Source organism: Hipposideros armiger, unplaced genomic scaffold (assembly GCF_001890085.2).
Source record: "Hipposideros armiger isolate ML-2016 unplaced genomic scaffold, ASM189008v1 scaffold_125, whole genome shotgun sequence".
NCBI lineage: Eukaryota > Metazoa > Chordata > Mammalia > Chiroptera > Hipposideridae > Hipposideros > Hipposideros armiger.
Genome location: NW_017731475.1, coordinates 2,789,885 through 2,806,144, shown reverse-complemented (window position 1 = coordinate 2,806,144; position 16,260 = coordinate 2,789,885). Strand labels below are relative to the sequence as shown.

The 16,260-nt window shown below is 39.5% G+C and overlaps 2 protein-coding genes across 2 annotated transcripts in view; one reads left to right on the top strand and one right to left on the bottom strand.

Annotated features, from left to right (window-relative positions):
- Nucleotides 1–16,260, top strand: part of CMSS1 (cms1 ribosomal small subunit homolog) — a 345,852-nt gene that overhangs the window by 220 nt on the left and 329,372 nt on the right. The window lies entirely within an intron of this gene.
- Nucleotides 10,037–16,260, bottom strand: part of FILIP1L (filamin A interacting protein 1 like) — a 270,986-nt gene continuing 264,762 nt past the window's right edge. Inside the window, exon 7 of the mRNA XM_019648350.1 lies at nt 10,037–10,667. Coding sequence (XP_019503895.1) covers nt 10,482–10,667 — 186 coding nt within the window. The 3' untranslated portion in view covers nt 10,037–10,481. The remainder of the gene's footprint in view (nt 10,668–16,260) is intronic.

Here is a 16,260-nt window from a genome sequence, read left to right as displayed (position 1 = left end):
GAGGAACGCCGCCCCGAGCCCTCCCGCGCGCCCCAGCCCCCGCCCGCCTCTGGCTGTCACCCGTTCCGTCCAGCTGTGGCAGCAGGCGAGCATCGCCGAGGATGTGGCGCGAGAGGCTTACTTCCACGTGAAACGGACGAGTAGGACGCTAACTCAGATACTCCCGCCAGTCAGGAAGGACCCTTCTCCAAGCTCGCTTTCTTTTCCTTATTTCCTAATGGAGAAGACAGTTTTCGTGAAGACAGTTTGGGCGTAGTGGTTAAGAATAACTCCTGGATTTGGTTCAGACTGTTTCTGTTCAGATCGCGACTCCAGCCCTTTAATAGTTTCACCTTTTGGTTTTTTCTGTCCTCATTTGTAAAATAAGGATAATAATACTGCCAGTTTCATAAGGTGGTTGTGAAGATTCAATGAAGATGCACTTTTAGCACAGTGCTTGGCACGTAATATGTGCGTGGTGAATATAAACTGTATTTTCTCTCGCTAGCATCGTTGTCGTCGTTATCATCATCATCATCATCATCATCATCATATAATTTGGCCTATTAGAGCCTAAAGAAGGCTTAGATAGAGATCAGCCGTTTGCAACTCACACATTTTACAGATAAGGAACATGAGACCTAAAGATGTCAGGTAACTTGCACATAACTAGTTGGTGTCAAGAAACAAGACTAGAATTCAGTTAGCACAATTCAAGCAATGTTTACTATGTTATGTGTACCCGCTGCCAATGCCGTGGACATCTTATCCTTGAGTAGATAACATTAAGTAACTCCTCACCGTAGGCCTGGCCTTGAACTTTTCAAGTCCCATAGGCTTAATAGACAATTATGTTCTTTATCACTCTTCAAAATCTGCCTCTGTTCTCTGCTAGCTTCTGAGATTTGTTCAGGGCAAAGCCGAAGTCTGATTCATGTCCTTATAGTCCACAGGGCCCTGCACATGATTGACACTTGATACATACGGAGGGTGCCAAAAATATGTATACACATTTTAAGAAAGGAAAAAAAAAACTATTAAAATTATGCTGATGGTAACCACTTAGAGCACTTCTTGTAATTGCAGAAGTCAGATGTGACTTGAATTCTTCTTTTGTTATCAGTATATATTGAGTATTACAATTTTAGCACAGCTGTTTCCTTTCTTAAAATGTGTATACATGTTTTTGGCACCCTCTGGATTTGCTGCAAACATTAACCTTGAAATATGAGTTGTGAAATATCCATTAAAAACAGTAAAATTCCACTATAGCATCATTTCCACAGGAGCAGCTGATTCAGGTACAAACTAAGCAGATGTCAGTTTTTAAAAAGATAGCCAATATAATAACTTCCTTGAGTAAACTTCCTGACTCTTTTTGCAACTTTGTTTGTAGCAATTGTGTCTCTGCTTGAAGGCTCATGTATCTTGCTTTGTAGCTGCAGTGTCCCCTGTTTACTTTAATAACCCCTCTCCCTGTAACGGCTATATTTTATGGTATGATTCAAGGATAGAGGCCATTTAAGACATAATTGAATTCCTTTTGAGTAGTGAAGGGGGTCCTATTTCTTGGTTCTAGTCCTGCCTCCTGCCCCTCACCAGCTATGTGTCTTTAAAGTTAGTCACCCTTTAGGAGGAGGGAAATCAATGTGTATGTGTTATGTGCTAGATGTTTTCATAAATACGAATTTATTTCATCTTTATAACATCCTTAAAAGGTTAGTGTTACATTCATTTTTATGGATGAGAAACTGAGGAAAGTTAAATAATGTTCTTAGGAACACACAGCAAGGAAGAGGTCTGGGAGGGGGGTTAGTCATGTATGCCTGACTTACTGAATCACACTTTTCCCACCATTACTACATGGCTTCTCGGCTTCTCTGGGCCTCGCTCTGTTGATCTGTAAAATGAGGGCTCATTAGAGATTATCTTTTTAAGGGTTTTACCCACCAACCGTTGTAAACATTGAATCTAGAACTTTCAAGTGTGACAGCCTCCTTCATCTAAGCTGTCAGGATCCCTATCAAGATAATATGTTAGAGTTCCCAGGATCACCCTACTTTTAGGTTCCCTCCAGTTGTAAGACGAAGCTTTGAAAATCGCTAACATTGAATGTGTCAGAGGCCTTTGCTTTGTTAACTTCTTTTAAGTGAAGTGAGCACATAAGCTTCTTTTAGAGCAATAATCTTCATTGATTATTTACTAGTAATTTGCTTAACTAATCTGTATAACATTTTTAATTTGGAAGTAATCACAGCTGGACCAATTCAGATTTGCTGATTCTTCCTACATTAATGGGGGAAGATCAGCCTAAAATATATGAATTATGTTTTGTTTTGAAGGTCAAAGGAGAAATAGCACCTTTAGTCAGAGAAAGGAAAGATGGTTGTAATGATGCTTTGATTCCCGTTGTGTATGATTCTACTTGCCTATAAAAATAAACATCTTTCCTTATCACCTGTTCCCAGTTTAAACCTATGGTGGCAATGTAATAAATCATTTTAGTCATTTATTCAACAAATACTTGTTGGTTTTACACTGTGTATAACACCTGTCTACTGTATCCAGCTATCTGCTGTGTGTCTAAGGAAATGTGCAATGTTATTGCTGTTCTCATGTCTTCTTACACGTGGGATGTAACTCAGAGACTCTTACTGAAGCTCTTGATCAGCATAGGACCCGTTTTGCCTACATCTAATGGCTCTTCAAGGCCTGTCATTTTTATATTAGAATCCTGCATTTGTAGTAGAGTCCAATATGGAACCTGGCACTTGGTGTTTGCTAGATAATTAGCTGAATGAGCATGCATGCGTGCAAGGTGATGCAAAGCTCTTGGTGATCATATATAGAAGTAGACATGCCATTTCTCATCCAGTCTAGACACTTTTCAGTGGAAGGCCATGCTGTTTAGAATTTTACTGGGACTGTCCTGGTCCATCTGAAATGTCTGATCACCCTATTGGTGACATCATTGGTATAGTGAGTGGTGTCATGGCCCAGGATGTGACAGCTGAGAGCTGCTGCTATTGAGGAGTGTGCAGCCAAGTTTGCCTCAGGCAACAGAGCCTAGGAGTCAGTCATCTCATGGCATCTAATATTTTATTTCACTTCATTTCACTTGTTTTCCTATTCCCTGCCTACCTTAAGAAGTTGTTTGAACTGATTTGTAGTAAACGGTACATGCAGTAGAATCATGATTGTAAAACATTAATGGTAAAATGAGCCGATACAATGCCTGCGATTTCATGTACTTACTCTCACTGTGAAGCTGAAAAGTGAGAGAATGTCATTCACTCCATGGATTTCATGACTTATGGAGCAGAGTGGAGAGTTTCTGCAGTTGGATGTGGTTGCTTGGTCATTTATTAACTGAGGAGAACACTGGTTGTCTCCCTTTTTATTGCAATAACATGCCTATTAAATTTCCAAGTCAGGTGTCCAGTAGGCAGCTGGGTCTGAAGCTCCAGGGTTGGGTCAGGGCTGGAGGTGACACTTAGAAAAGACTGGCAAATATATAGCTTACTTTAAAAAAGGATGGTCTTAGCAATCTGCAAAGCTCTTAGCCTCCACTTCTTTTAGGAGAGTTTTTCATATGTTTCCCTAAGTCATTCTGAATCTTTGATATCATCTCTTATCTAACATTTAACTAGAAAACTGAAGTGTGAAGACCCTGCTGTGTGTAATGTGGGAGACTGCAGATAATGATACTAACTTGCATTTGTTGAGCGCTTACTATGTGACAGATACTGTTGTGATTGCTTTACATGTACTAGCTCATTTCATCTTTATAAGTACACCATAAGGTAGTTAGCTATTGTTATAGATAAGGAAACTGAGGTACTAAATTATTAAGTGATTTGCCCAATATTATTCAGTTGGTAAGTGGGAAGGCTGTCATTCATCAGCAGGCGATCTGAAACTAGCCTGTGCACTTAAATTTCTTATACATAATTATTCTAATTATCAATGGTAAGGATCTCATCTCTAAAACAATTCTTTATCAATTTAAAGGGGCTCATAGCTTATAAGCCCTTCTGTTTTTATACACCATTGTTATGAAGTGTGTCCTTTAATCCTTTGTCTCCCAAAGTTTACTCTTGCAAAGAACACTGATTACTCGGATACGAATAAGCAGGTTGTACCATTCGACTTTGAAAGCCTTTGCTTTGCCAGGAACTCAAACTTCATCCTAGAGCACAAGGCTTACTTTCTTAGCTGTCTCCTTGAAGTCTCCTTACTTCATGGGAATGTCAAATGAGACTCAGCTACTGAATTATTCCCAAATCAGCTTTTTCTCCAGACTTGCCCATCTCAGTAAATTAAATCACCCAACTACCCAATTTCACAAAGGCCTAGGAATATCCAGATTTATTCATTTATTTATTCCCTTCACCCCTCACATCTGATCTATCAAGTCTTGTCTCTACCTCCAAAACATATCCTAAAACTTTCTTCCCCATTTTTTCCTTTTTGTTAAGTCCATCAGAGTACATGCTGTCATCGCCTGTATCCTTAACCATTGTAGTAAACTCCTCATAGGGCTCCCATTTTCTGTCCCTCTGTGGACTGCTCTAAACTCAGCAGCCAGAGTGATCCTTTTAGAAGAGAAATCAGATCACATTCTTGCTTAAACCCTCCAGTGGCTTCCCCCTGACACACAGAATAAAACCCAGATGGCTTGCCATGACTGGGATCATATTATGTACTCCCCTCTAGTTTACAGGGTCCCAGCCACACCAGCTTTCATTCTGTCTCTCAACAGGCCACGCTCATTCAGTGTTAGCCTTTGGCAAGAGCAATTTCTTTTCCTTTCGGGGCTGTCCTTCTGAATCCCAAATGGTTAGCTTTTCCTTAAGACCTCAGTTCAAACATTACCAGTAGAGAAGCACTTCCTGGCCAGCCAGTCTAGAGTGGTCATCCAGTTGTTCTATTACATTATCACGTGATGGTAATTCTCAGCAGAGCACTGATCACCACTGTTTTTTCCTTGTTAAATGACTGACGTCTCCTCACACTAGAATGTAAGCTCTAGGTGAGCAGGGGTTTATCTATCTTGTTCTTTGCTGCATCCCCAGGGCCTAGAGTAGTCTCTGGGTATACACTCATTAAAGTATTAGTTTATTAAGTAACTCATTGTTAATATTTCATAGCCACGTGTTAGAGACCTCAACATAGGAGCTCCACACCTAAGGAAACTCTGTCCCCTGGAAGGGTTGTGAAAATCCTGCCTAGGCTTTTGGCAGATTTGGCAGATGCTGCTTTTCTCTTTCAAAACTACATTAGAAATCCTTGTTGTACAACTGTGCCTAACATTTTATTCTAACCGTATTTGGATTTAGTTTTATAAATTATGTTTTGAATCGGGACAACAGACTTTTGCTTGTAAATGAGCTGATAATTGCCACAGGTAACAGCTTTTGTCACCTAGAATCAATGTGATTGTTCATTTTGTTAGAGATTGCTGAAATGAGCATTGTAGATTTTTTGGGGGTAATGTTTAATAGTATCTCCTTCAAATCACATTGCTTTATCTATGCCAAATTCCTTCTGGAAATAATGAAGTAGGGGGAATACCTTGGATCTTTCCTTTAAACCTGAATAAATCAGGTTTTATTTTGTTTTTCCCTTTCTCACATCAAACTTAGGTCTTTGCTGTATTAATTTTACCTATAGACGGCCATGCATAATAGATGTTGTAAAGCATCATCTCTACATAAAACTCAGACCTGGAATATTTACAGTAGGTGTCGATAACGTACAACAAAGGATCAACTTCAGGGCATGTCATTTTCAAAATCATTTATTGAACTCTCATGCCAGGGCCTAGTTTACACTGGTTAGCTTTTTTTTTTTTTTTCCCTGCTGAGCCATCAGCTCAGTGGCAGCTCAGCTCGGCCGGGAATTGAACTGGTGACCCTGTTGCTCAGAACTCGCACTCTTGAGCAAGCTCTTAACCAACTGAGCCACTCGGCCAGCACCCTGGGGCCTATTTTAGACACTAATGGGATAGAAGGGAAAAAAAAACATAATCTTGCTTATATTACAGAATTTGTACATTGATGTGGTTCAATCAAAATGCAAATAACATTATTTTAAGACATGTTCAGGGGCAAAAAACAGGGGCAGGATAAAATTTTAAAGGTGAAAGGAAGGAGAATAAAGCGACAGCAAGCACTACATTTATTAGTCATTGTCCTCCACTTGAAGACTGTAACATGTGGACCTACAGATAACCTTCATGGGCTATTTTTACTTTACTGCATACAATTTCCATGATTCTTGCAAATGATCAAACAAGTGATTCTTGACAACAGTGATGAATGTTTAAAGGTACAAATTTACACATCTTTCTCCAAACTGTATGTACAGTAGTTTTGCTAAATGTCTATGAATCTTTTGAAAAACATCAGAAATTTGGAAGGCCTAGAAATACTTCCGTTTCCTCCCTCAGGTTCAACAGTCACACATTACATTATTTTGTGGGACAAATCCTTTGACCTGTTCTTATCTGATGTTCTTCAGTTGAACACTTTAGTGCATTCACAGGATTATACATTTTACTAAATACATCACAAATAGCTTGAAGTATAGTTTCTCCATTTTCATCAGCTTTCATAGAATTCTTAATTGAATTTTTAAATTACTAGTATTGATTTTAAAAAATAGTTAAGTTTTTCTTAAGCTCCTGTTCCTGAGTTCCTTATTAGTCTTGTTCATACTAGACTAGAGGTCAGTAAACTTCTTTGTAAGAGGCCAGATAATACATATATATTTTAGGCTTTGCTGGCCAGACGGTTACTGTTGCAACTATTTGACTGCCTTTGTAGCAAAAAACCAATCTTAGACAATAAATATGTAAACAGATGAGTGTGGCTGTTTTCCAATAAAACTATCTATGGACAGTGAAATTTGAAGTTCATGCAATTTTCACATCTCACAAAATATTCCTCTTTTGAAGAACAGACAGTAGGCCGAATTGGGCCTGCAGACCCCTGCCCCAGACTCCGAGTCCAATACCAAGTTGTATGTCACATGTCCTCAGAAGAAGAAGGAATTTAAACATAGTCCAGAAAGACTCGTGTTTTACATGAATTACTCCATAATTATCAGTCATATATGAGATCAGTCACATTCCTGTTAAAATCAGATACAGGCACACCTCAAAGATATTGCTGGTTTGGTTTCAGGCCACCGCAATAAAGCAAGTGTCGCAATAAAGTGAATCGTAATCTTTTTGCTGTTGTGGGGGGGGGGTCTTGCCTTCGATTTGTAAAAAAAACACATTTGTGAAGCACAATAAAGTGAAATGCAATGAAACGAGGTGTGCCTGTACTTTATTTCAGTTACAAGATTAGTTCAGAAATCACTGAAGCTAAATAAATGAAGGGCTGAGGAAAGACTACAGTGTAAAAGTATCTGGCTATTAAAATTTTTGTTGCATATTGGATTGGTTTTCATTCACTTGAATTTTTATCTGCTTCCTTTAAAAATTTTAAATAAAATCACTCTAAAATTATTATGACAACTTCTCTTATTTTCATTGTTTTTTGGAGGGGCCACCTTTCTGCAGAAATGAGATTATACTCAGCAGGCAGGATTCTTTCTATTTCATGTGTGTTATAGGCCCAACACCGTTTTATTGAACTCCAAATAGTACCAGTTCTTAGTGGCTCATGTATTATCATTGTATTACATGTTGCTTAAAATAAGTATGGTTTAGGTTGGTAATCCTTTTGTTGAAGTAGACTTTGTTAGTTTAATGGCTTTTCTCATAATGGCTTTAGAACTGTATTACCATCTAAAGATGAGTTTCTGTTGCTTGCCATAGAAGTATCGCTATCTTCCTACCTTTTAAAATATATTTTGTACAATATCTTAGCCTTCTTTTGTTGCTTGCTCTTGAGCTTAGGCCAGCTTGACATGAAAATGTACTTTAGGGAGTCTCCTGACATAGGAGAAAACAATTTTGGAATCTCTGACATACAACATAATTTGTGTTCCTCTTGAAGGTAGAATGTTCCCAGGGTATTGTGTTTTTTTTCTGGGACTCTTGTTGGCGCTTGTTTTTCCTGTTTTATGCTTCTTTTCGGTTTGTTTGGTTTCCACTATAGCAGGTCTAGTGGGGTTTTTTTCTTCTTTCCATTAGTATAATTATCAGTGTTGGATGCCACTTAGCATAACTGCTCTTCCTGACCCTATCTTATACCACTGCCATCTCTCAGCACATTTTTTCACTTACGTCTTGACTGAATAGACCTTCACTCCCTCATTCACTCCTCCTCTGTTCACTTAACGTTACCTGCTTATGTCAGGTACAGTGCTAGGCTCCCGACCCAATGTTTATCCATTTCACTATCAGCTTGTCACTGCCCTACACTTCTCTCTGAACTGTCTCTCTTGTATTACTTTTGGTGTCACAGCTTCATCACCTTTTGTAGTCCAGTTCCTTACTGCTTTCCTTTAATTTTGACTTTTCCGCTTGAGACGTTTAATTCACCTGGCCTCCCCACCACCTCCCTCTGCCACTTGCCTACTGTGACTGTGGCACACAATCCCTATCTTTGGCTTGTGTGGTTCCATCCTGCCCAGGCTTCCGTTCCTTCTCCTCCTCCTTGACATTGCAGTGGGCCCATGGGTATTCATACGTGGCATCAGTGCACAGAAGCGGGCTTGATGGATGACGGTGGAGAATGGCTGTTCCCTCACGCCTGCCCTGCTGAAGCACAGCCCTGAGCCAGGAGGGTTTCTTCCAGGATCATGCCTTCAGTTCTCGGTGTTGGCTCACAGAGAACATTGGGTCATGCTTTCTATATTTGTTTTCCTTTCTGACTGAAACTTTGTGCAATATAACCATCTCTCGTGTCAGAAATGCCTTGTCTTAAAACATCATCGTGCTACTCTGTCCACACTGAATTACAGACACACCTTTTTCTTGGTTCAGTGAGAGTTTTCAGTGTGATGAAAAGAACTACTTTAGCTTCCTGCCAGGGGACTGAGTCCTGCCCTGGAGATGACTTGTTGAATTCAACAGTCTGTAGCTGGACATACTCATGGGTAATCAGAACTGGAAGAGACCTGAAGAATCACTCAGCTCTCCTGTTTTACATATGAGAAACTCAAAACCTCAACTGATGAGTGCCAAGCTCAGTGTCAAATGAGTGAAAAGCTAGGTCTCCTGATGCCAATTTGGGTCTGCTGATGCCAAATTTCTATTGAATCAACTGACTTTTCCATTGCATTGATGCAGTGAAGAGATGTTGATTAAAGAATGTCCTTTGAAATGACAAAATTGTGGGGTATTTTTTTGACACACAGGACAATGATTCATATCTCCCTGAAAGATCTCAGTATCAGTGACCTTTGACTCCCAAATGTCCTGATTGCTATAGAAAGCAGCAGTACCAATCTAAAATGGCTTGCCTTACAAACCCAGCAGTATGATTCCATGGCCTGGTATATACAGGGTAGCAACTGTCTAGAAAAATGAGACAGAAGACTAAGTGCCAGCAGTCAAATGTGCTCACTACACCAGCGATTGTCAAGTAGGCCACACGAAGGATGTGTTCAGCTGTTATTCATTTTTCTTGTTTCTTTCCTTCTTGTAACTGAGAATTACTACTTATTTTTTTTCTCCTGCTCATAAAGAAATCATAGTTTTAGGCCTTAAATATGATTTTAAATGTCCTACCATTTTGATGGAAATAGTATGACTTTCTTAAACCAGATTAGGAATTCTCGCAAGCACATCTTCTTAGCAAAATGTAAGTATGATTCAATAAAGTTCTGTAGGATGAAGGATTACTTCTGGGTTCACCAGAAAACGTGTTTTTTTTTTAACTTTATTGGGGAATAGTGTTTTTCCCAGGACCCATCAGCTCCAAGTCCAGTTGCTGTTTTCAGTCTCAGTTGCGGAGTTGCGGGGGGCACAGCCCACCATCCTATGCGGGAATCGAACCGGCAACCTTCTTAAGAGCATGCGCCCTAACCAACTGAGCCATCTGGCACTTAGCGGCAGCTTGTTCAAGTCGTTGTCTTCAGTCTAGTTGCGGAGGGCACAGCTCACTGACCCATGTGGGAATTGAACTGGTAACTGTGTTACTCAGAGCTCACTCTCTAACCAATTGAGCAACTCAGCTGCCCCAGAAAACTTTTAAACTGTTTTAATCATTTCACTCCTATCTCAGGGTAATGACAGATAGTCCAGCTTTGGGTTGGATTCCAAGTCAGATGAGGAATTGGAAAGACTTCGGGGGTATGTCGGGGCCTATGATTGTGTGTATATGCATTTACCTACATGTATATAGGTAAAATAATTTTAGCTGTGCTGCTCTTTCAGTATGATATTCACCAGGTCTAGCAACCTGTGAATAAACCATCTGTCACTTTGCTGCTCCGCCATTTCCTGGAGAGACGACACTTCCTCTTGGGCCTTCCATAGTGGTGATTCCAGCGCTCCAGGTACTTCTGTAGGTGAACATATCCAGGCAGTGCACTGGCATGACTTACCTTTTCCCTCCCATGTGGAGGAAGGTGTTGGAGGTGACAGTCCTTATGATGTGCAGTTTCCCATAGCCAGTGTGGTGAATAGGCTTATCCATAGGCCCTGGGGGAGCCTTAGGGGAAAGCTTAGTGATGCCTGCAGATTTTGGTTTAGGGATCCTTGTTGGGATTCTGCATGCTTCCTTGATCTTGAATTAAACAGAAGAACAAAGGGTAGTTAATGGCACAGTTGGTGGAGAAGCAGACATTGTTCCAGACATGGAGTCAGCTTGGAGGATTTGGCTGCTTTGAAAGCACAAGGTTCTGGGGACACATCAGATTAAAGGTCGTCAGGTTGAAAAAAATTTTTCGGTAAAGAAATTCTGCCAACATGAGTTGAGCGCATGCTATATGTGCATGGCCCTCAACAGTATATCTAGTACTAAATACAGATAAATAGGCTATTTTTCTTGCTTTTTGGCAATCACAGCACTGTGATGGGAGATAAGCAAAAATAGTGTCCCAAATTAATCTCAGAAGGTCATGAGACTGCCAGAGAAAGGCTGATTTCAACTGAGGGGTCATGAAGAAAGTAGCATGACTTGACTTGGGCTTCCAAAGACTTTGGATTTTTAACAGCAGGAATGGGAGGGCAGTCCAGAGTAAGGAAATACTTTTGACGATAGGCTAAGGGAATACTTTTGGCAATGTCCCTGAGGTAGGAGATCAGACACAGTTGAGAAATGAAGTGATTTCAAATTAGGTTGTATTTGAGAGATGGAATTGGAATGTAGACTGGAGCCAGACAGAGAAAATTGTACTGATTCTATAGACAGTGTGTGAGTGGCAGGGTGGGGGTGTGGAGTAGTAAGGACATGGGTTGGGGGGACACGCATTGTGGCGGTAGAAGTGTATTGGTATTTGTTCACTACTAACACATGAGGGGTGAGAGAAGACTCAACAGGTAGGTTGACTAATCTGGACTGGGAGAGTGGGTTGTAGAATGTGAAGAGTGAACACTTGGTTGAGCTCATATTCACTTAGAAGTATACTTATTTTATTTATTAAGGGAAAATGCTCTTGGATAAGAATACTTATTGTTAAAGAGATGGGGAAAAGGTCTCAGCTAACTGTACTTCTTCCATTATAATCTACAATTGATTGTTGTTATTATTTCCCCCTCTTTAGTTGCATCATCCTTTCCTTGCTATGAGCTCAAAAATATAAATCTTTAAAAAAATGCATTGTAGTTGTCATCATAGATTTCTCATACTGTTTCTATAGGAACCCTTCTTATATTGTTTTTCATTCTATAGGAATTTGTTTTCATGTTTTATTGTACTGGTAAAGTACAATGAAGTGCCTGCATCTCTTCAAGTAAACATTCACTTATTTAAAATGCCCCCTAACTTTTATAGCCACCATATTTAGATTTTCAAATAAACACTACACAGACTTGGCTGAAAGTTATGAGTCTTTTAATTAAGGATAAACTATATGGGTAATATGCTGTCTTTTGGTACCTTTGGTCAGTCTTTTCTAAGCTTAGGTGTAGAAGACTGGGCGTTCGTGTTCTTACTGACATTTTTTTTTTTTGTACTTCATCCTAAACATAGCAAATGAGATATTGATTCTCTGATTCAGTCTCCTCATTATCTAAATGATATTCTTACCTTTCAACCTGACCTCATGGTCTCATCTTCAATGCTGAAATGCTCACTGAATGTTTTTACCTCTCAGATAAGCAAAGTTTTTATTACTGTTCTTTTTTTTCAATAATAAAATTGAGTCCCCAGTATAAATTTGGTGACATGGGCAGCCTCAATGATGATTAGGAGAGTTTAGTTGTGTGTATCAAGGTTCCTAAAACTCACACCCACCCCGTAACTCATTCATTTTGTTGCTAGGAATTTTTCTAGGAAATCATCAGTGATGCAGACAAGGCTATTTGTTTTAGCATTATTTGTAGACTCCAATCATCAGGATAGAGTAAATGAACATCATAATCATATGAAAATATTATGCTATCTTTAAGTAATGATGCTTTTGAAGATACGCAGAAATGTTTATTCCGAAATGTTAAAAGCAGGATTAAAATCTATATATATGCTTTAACTATGTATGTTTGAAGAGAAAATACTAGGAGAACATTAGTGGTTAGCTGCGGTTAGTGGAGTTACAGAATTCTATTTTTCTTACATTGTCTGTATTCTCTACATTTTCTACAATAAGTATACAATTAGGAAAGGCAACACTAAGTTATATTAAGGGATAAAAAAGGAAGGAAACACTTCAGAGATTGAAACATTTCTGTAAACATCAACCACATTGTCCAAGCTGTCAGTGATGGACCAACTCAGCTCAGCTGGTCTTGTGACCATAGCATTAATAACAGCCTTTGCAGATAGGTTTCTGTGATGGCCTTTAATTTTGTCAAGATTTAGATTGGGTCCTCCTATTTAGTGTACAAAAATCTATGTTGGGATCCCATTTAATTTGTAGATTCCTGGACCTTACCCCTAGAAATTATAATTCATTTATCAATGAATACTACCAGTAATCCACATTTTTAATAAACTCTCAGGGTGATTCACTTGATGCTGGTGGTCAGCCTGGCACACTTTGAGAAACAGTCATAGTGGAATCTCCTTTAGATGGAAGCTTCAAGTTTTCTTTCACCTGGAACTCTGGCCTGCCTGGGTGTGGGAGGTTTAACACCGAAAGATCAGGACATCACTGCCCAGTGGGTACCTAGATGCTCATCAGAACCACCTGTGGGGCTTTTAAACCCCTGCAGATGCCCAGATCTCATCTCAGAACCTACCGACTTGGATTGTCTAGGAGTGGAGTACGGACATGTGAATTTGTAGTGAGCCCCACAATGCGGTAATTCAGAACTAAAATCTGTCCGATAAATCAATTGGTATGGAACACAGTATTGGTCAGGCTTGTTTCTTTGAAGGTATACTGAAATGTGTTGGTGAGGACAATGTGACTCGCGATAGTGGTCATCGCTAGGGCCACAGCTGCCCAAAAGTTATGGGGCTTCCATTGTTTCTACATCACTGATGCTGTGAGTTCCTTTTGTGTTCTTGACAACTCTGATTTCACTACATAGTTTTTACCTCTAGATGGCAGCAAAGGCTGGCTATTTTATTAGGACAACCCTAAATGTCATTCCCAAACCTTAAAAAAAAAAATGATGCTGTGTTTAAATTTTCTTGTATGAATTTTATACTTGGACATGTTTCAGTAAATGAGGTATGGCCCTTTAAAATGTGTCATCTCTTGGATCATTTTTATAGAACATTATGTCAAATATCTCTAAGAAAGGTTTTATCCAAATTTGGAGTGCACGTTGAAAGAGGAATCCATGCATATGGCTCTTTTAAGACCACACAGTGAATGTTCTACTCGGAGTCGGAGACTCCTGGGTTTCATCAGAAAGCAGATGTCTTGGAGGAGATTAAGGAAGTTGGAAAGCTCATTCATAGAAGAAAATATTTTTAAAAATGCTTAACTCGGTTCAGCCTGGAGATTGAGATTTATTTTAGAATGGATCACGAGCCTGACTGATGCTGAGTTCAATGAGGCAGAAGCATTGGTTCTGTCTGGGGAGTCGTAGGAAGAGAAGGAGCATGTTTGTGGAATGGATTCATGAATTTCTTAAAATGTTGGCTTATTTGGTCCGTAGGTTCTAAAAAGAGCTGAACAATCTGCAAGGCTTCCTCATTACAGTTAGTTATTAGATGGCCGTGAGTTTTAGTGACCAAAAGAAGGGCAGAAAGGTGAAGGTGTTTTGAGTTTTATTCAAAGTCTTAGTTCTACAGCCTGGTCTCCCCTTGATCCGTGTGCTCATTCAGATTATCATGGAGGGCCAGCATCTGAAAATGTACTAGAATAAAATCAGCTGTGGGCAAGTTATCAGATCCTAGTTAGACAGCTGGAGTCAGGATGTTTCCTTTTCTCTAAATGAAATAATTTTGTAAGTGCTTTGAACTTTTTGGAGATGTATTGGCAACATATTGTGTAAGAAAGCAGTTTCCCCTCAGTAGTGTCCCTGACTTCAGGGGCTGCAGGGCCCTCATTGCAACTTTAGCCCTAGAGGCTGAAGGCTCAGGACTCCTAAAGACCTGGGATGGAGCAGGCGGGTCGGAATCAGGGCTGCCTGACTCCCTCAGGGACCCAGCTGTGGAATGCTGCTCAAGGCTGGGTGTTATCAGAATGACAGTGTGTTGTATTTTTGTTTTTATCTCTGTTTAATGGGAAAGTGCCTAAGTAATGATGATGGATATGGTGATGAAAAGGAAGACATGCGAAACTGGAGAAAAAAATATCTTTGAAATATTGCCTTCTTTTTCTGTTGTCTTTTGTATTATTTTGGTAAACCACTGCTAATTTGTAAAATAAAAAAAAAATAAAAGGAAATAACAGATAATGAATCTGGCAGACAGCCTAGTTTCATATGCTGCTTTAGATTTTCTCAGAATTTTCTCATTATACAGTAAAACTTCATCACTAAAGATTTTGTAGTTTTATATGGCAAGAGGGCCTTTCAAAAGGAAACTCTGTAGTTTGATTAGCTCATTCCCATTAACTTCCTGTGAGAGAACATTTGGTTTTAAATGTTTGTTGTTAAACAAATGTTTAAACATTTGTTGCCATGCTATGATTTACATTAAAGAGTTGTCCAGTTTCTGAGGTGAAGGTTAGGGGAAATTGATGCCTTTATTTTATAATGTAATATGGTTTTTGGTTGTTCCTAGTCACTCCCAATCTCTCCATGGTAATTACACCATGGGCAGTGAGGGTAATCCAAGAATAAACATTGAAATACAGTTTTGAAAAACCCTTCTTAACCCCAGTTGCTTCCCTTTTGTGCCCAGACACATAGCATTTCACGTAGAAGCGGTATGTTGAAACAAAATATACTAACCTTGAACTGTTGTCTTCCTTATTTATCTTTTTTCTTTTTATTCATCTGTCAGGTTTTTCATCTTAGAGTTTTTTTGTTGTTGTTTTTTGGTATCCTCACTCTTCTTTCTTATTCCTTCATTTGCACCCATTGAATTATTTTTAATCATTTTCAGGCTCACGTTTTACAACAACCTGGGGTTAGTAGCTAGAGCGTGGACTGTGGAGCCAAATAGACTTGGCCTCCATCCTGGTTCTGGTACCAACTAGATGTGTATCCTTGAACGAGCCAGTTAGCCTGAGCAGACCTCAGTTTTCCTCCTGTGTAGTCCTTATCTGGGGACTAGAGTACCTACTGGCAAGTTCTCTGGGAGTAGAGACACTGTGTAGGAAAGTCCCTGGCACACCCAAAGTGCCAGTTAAGTGTTAGTTGTTACTAATGTCAACATTGTTGTCATCTTTGTGTTCTTTCCTTATATCTTTTGTTAAGGTGCCTATTTCTTGATCATAATCATACCTTATCTTCTTTGATTATTGTATCTTTCTTGTCTTCCTGCTCTATCCCTTCTTTTCCCCTCTCTTCAATTAATTATTGGAGACATGTTGCTAAGCGCAGGGTTTGAGACATCTGAACAAACAGTGCAGATTCCTGAGCTGTGTTTCTAACCACCTGTGGTCCAGAAAAGGATCCCTTCACACACCCTTTTCCCTCTTTACTCTACTTGGTCTGGTCATTGTGAGTCTTTCTTTTTTAAAGTTCCCCTGAAGACACATTATTTTCTAACTGTCTTTTCCTTTATTTTAATTGTTTGAATAATGAAGCAGTCATACCACCTATAAAGTCCTTCGGCCCTGACAGTCTGTGATTCTATGAAAAGAACAAAGTCT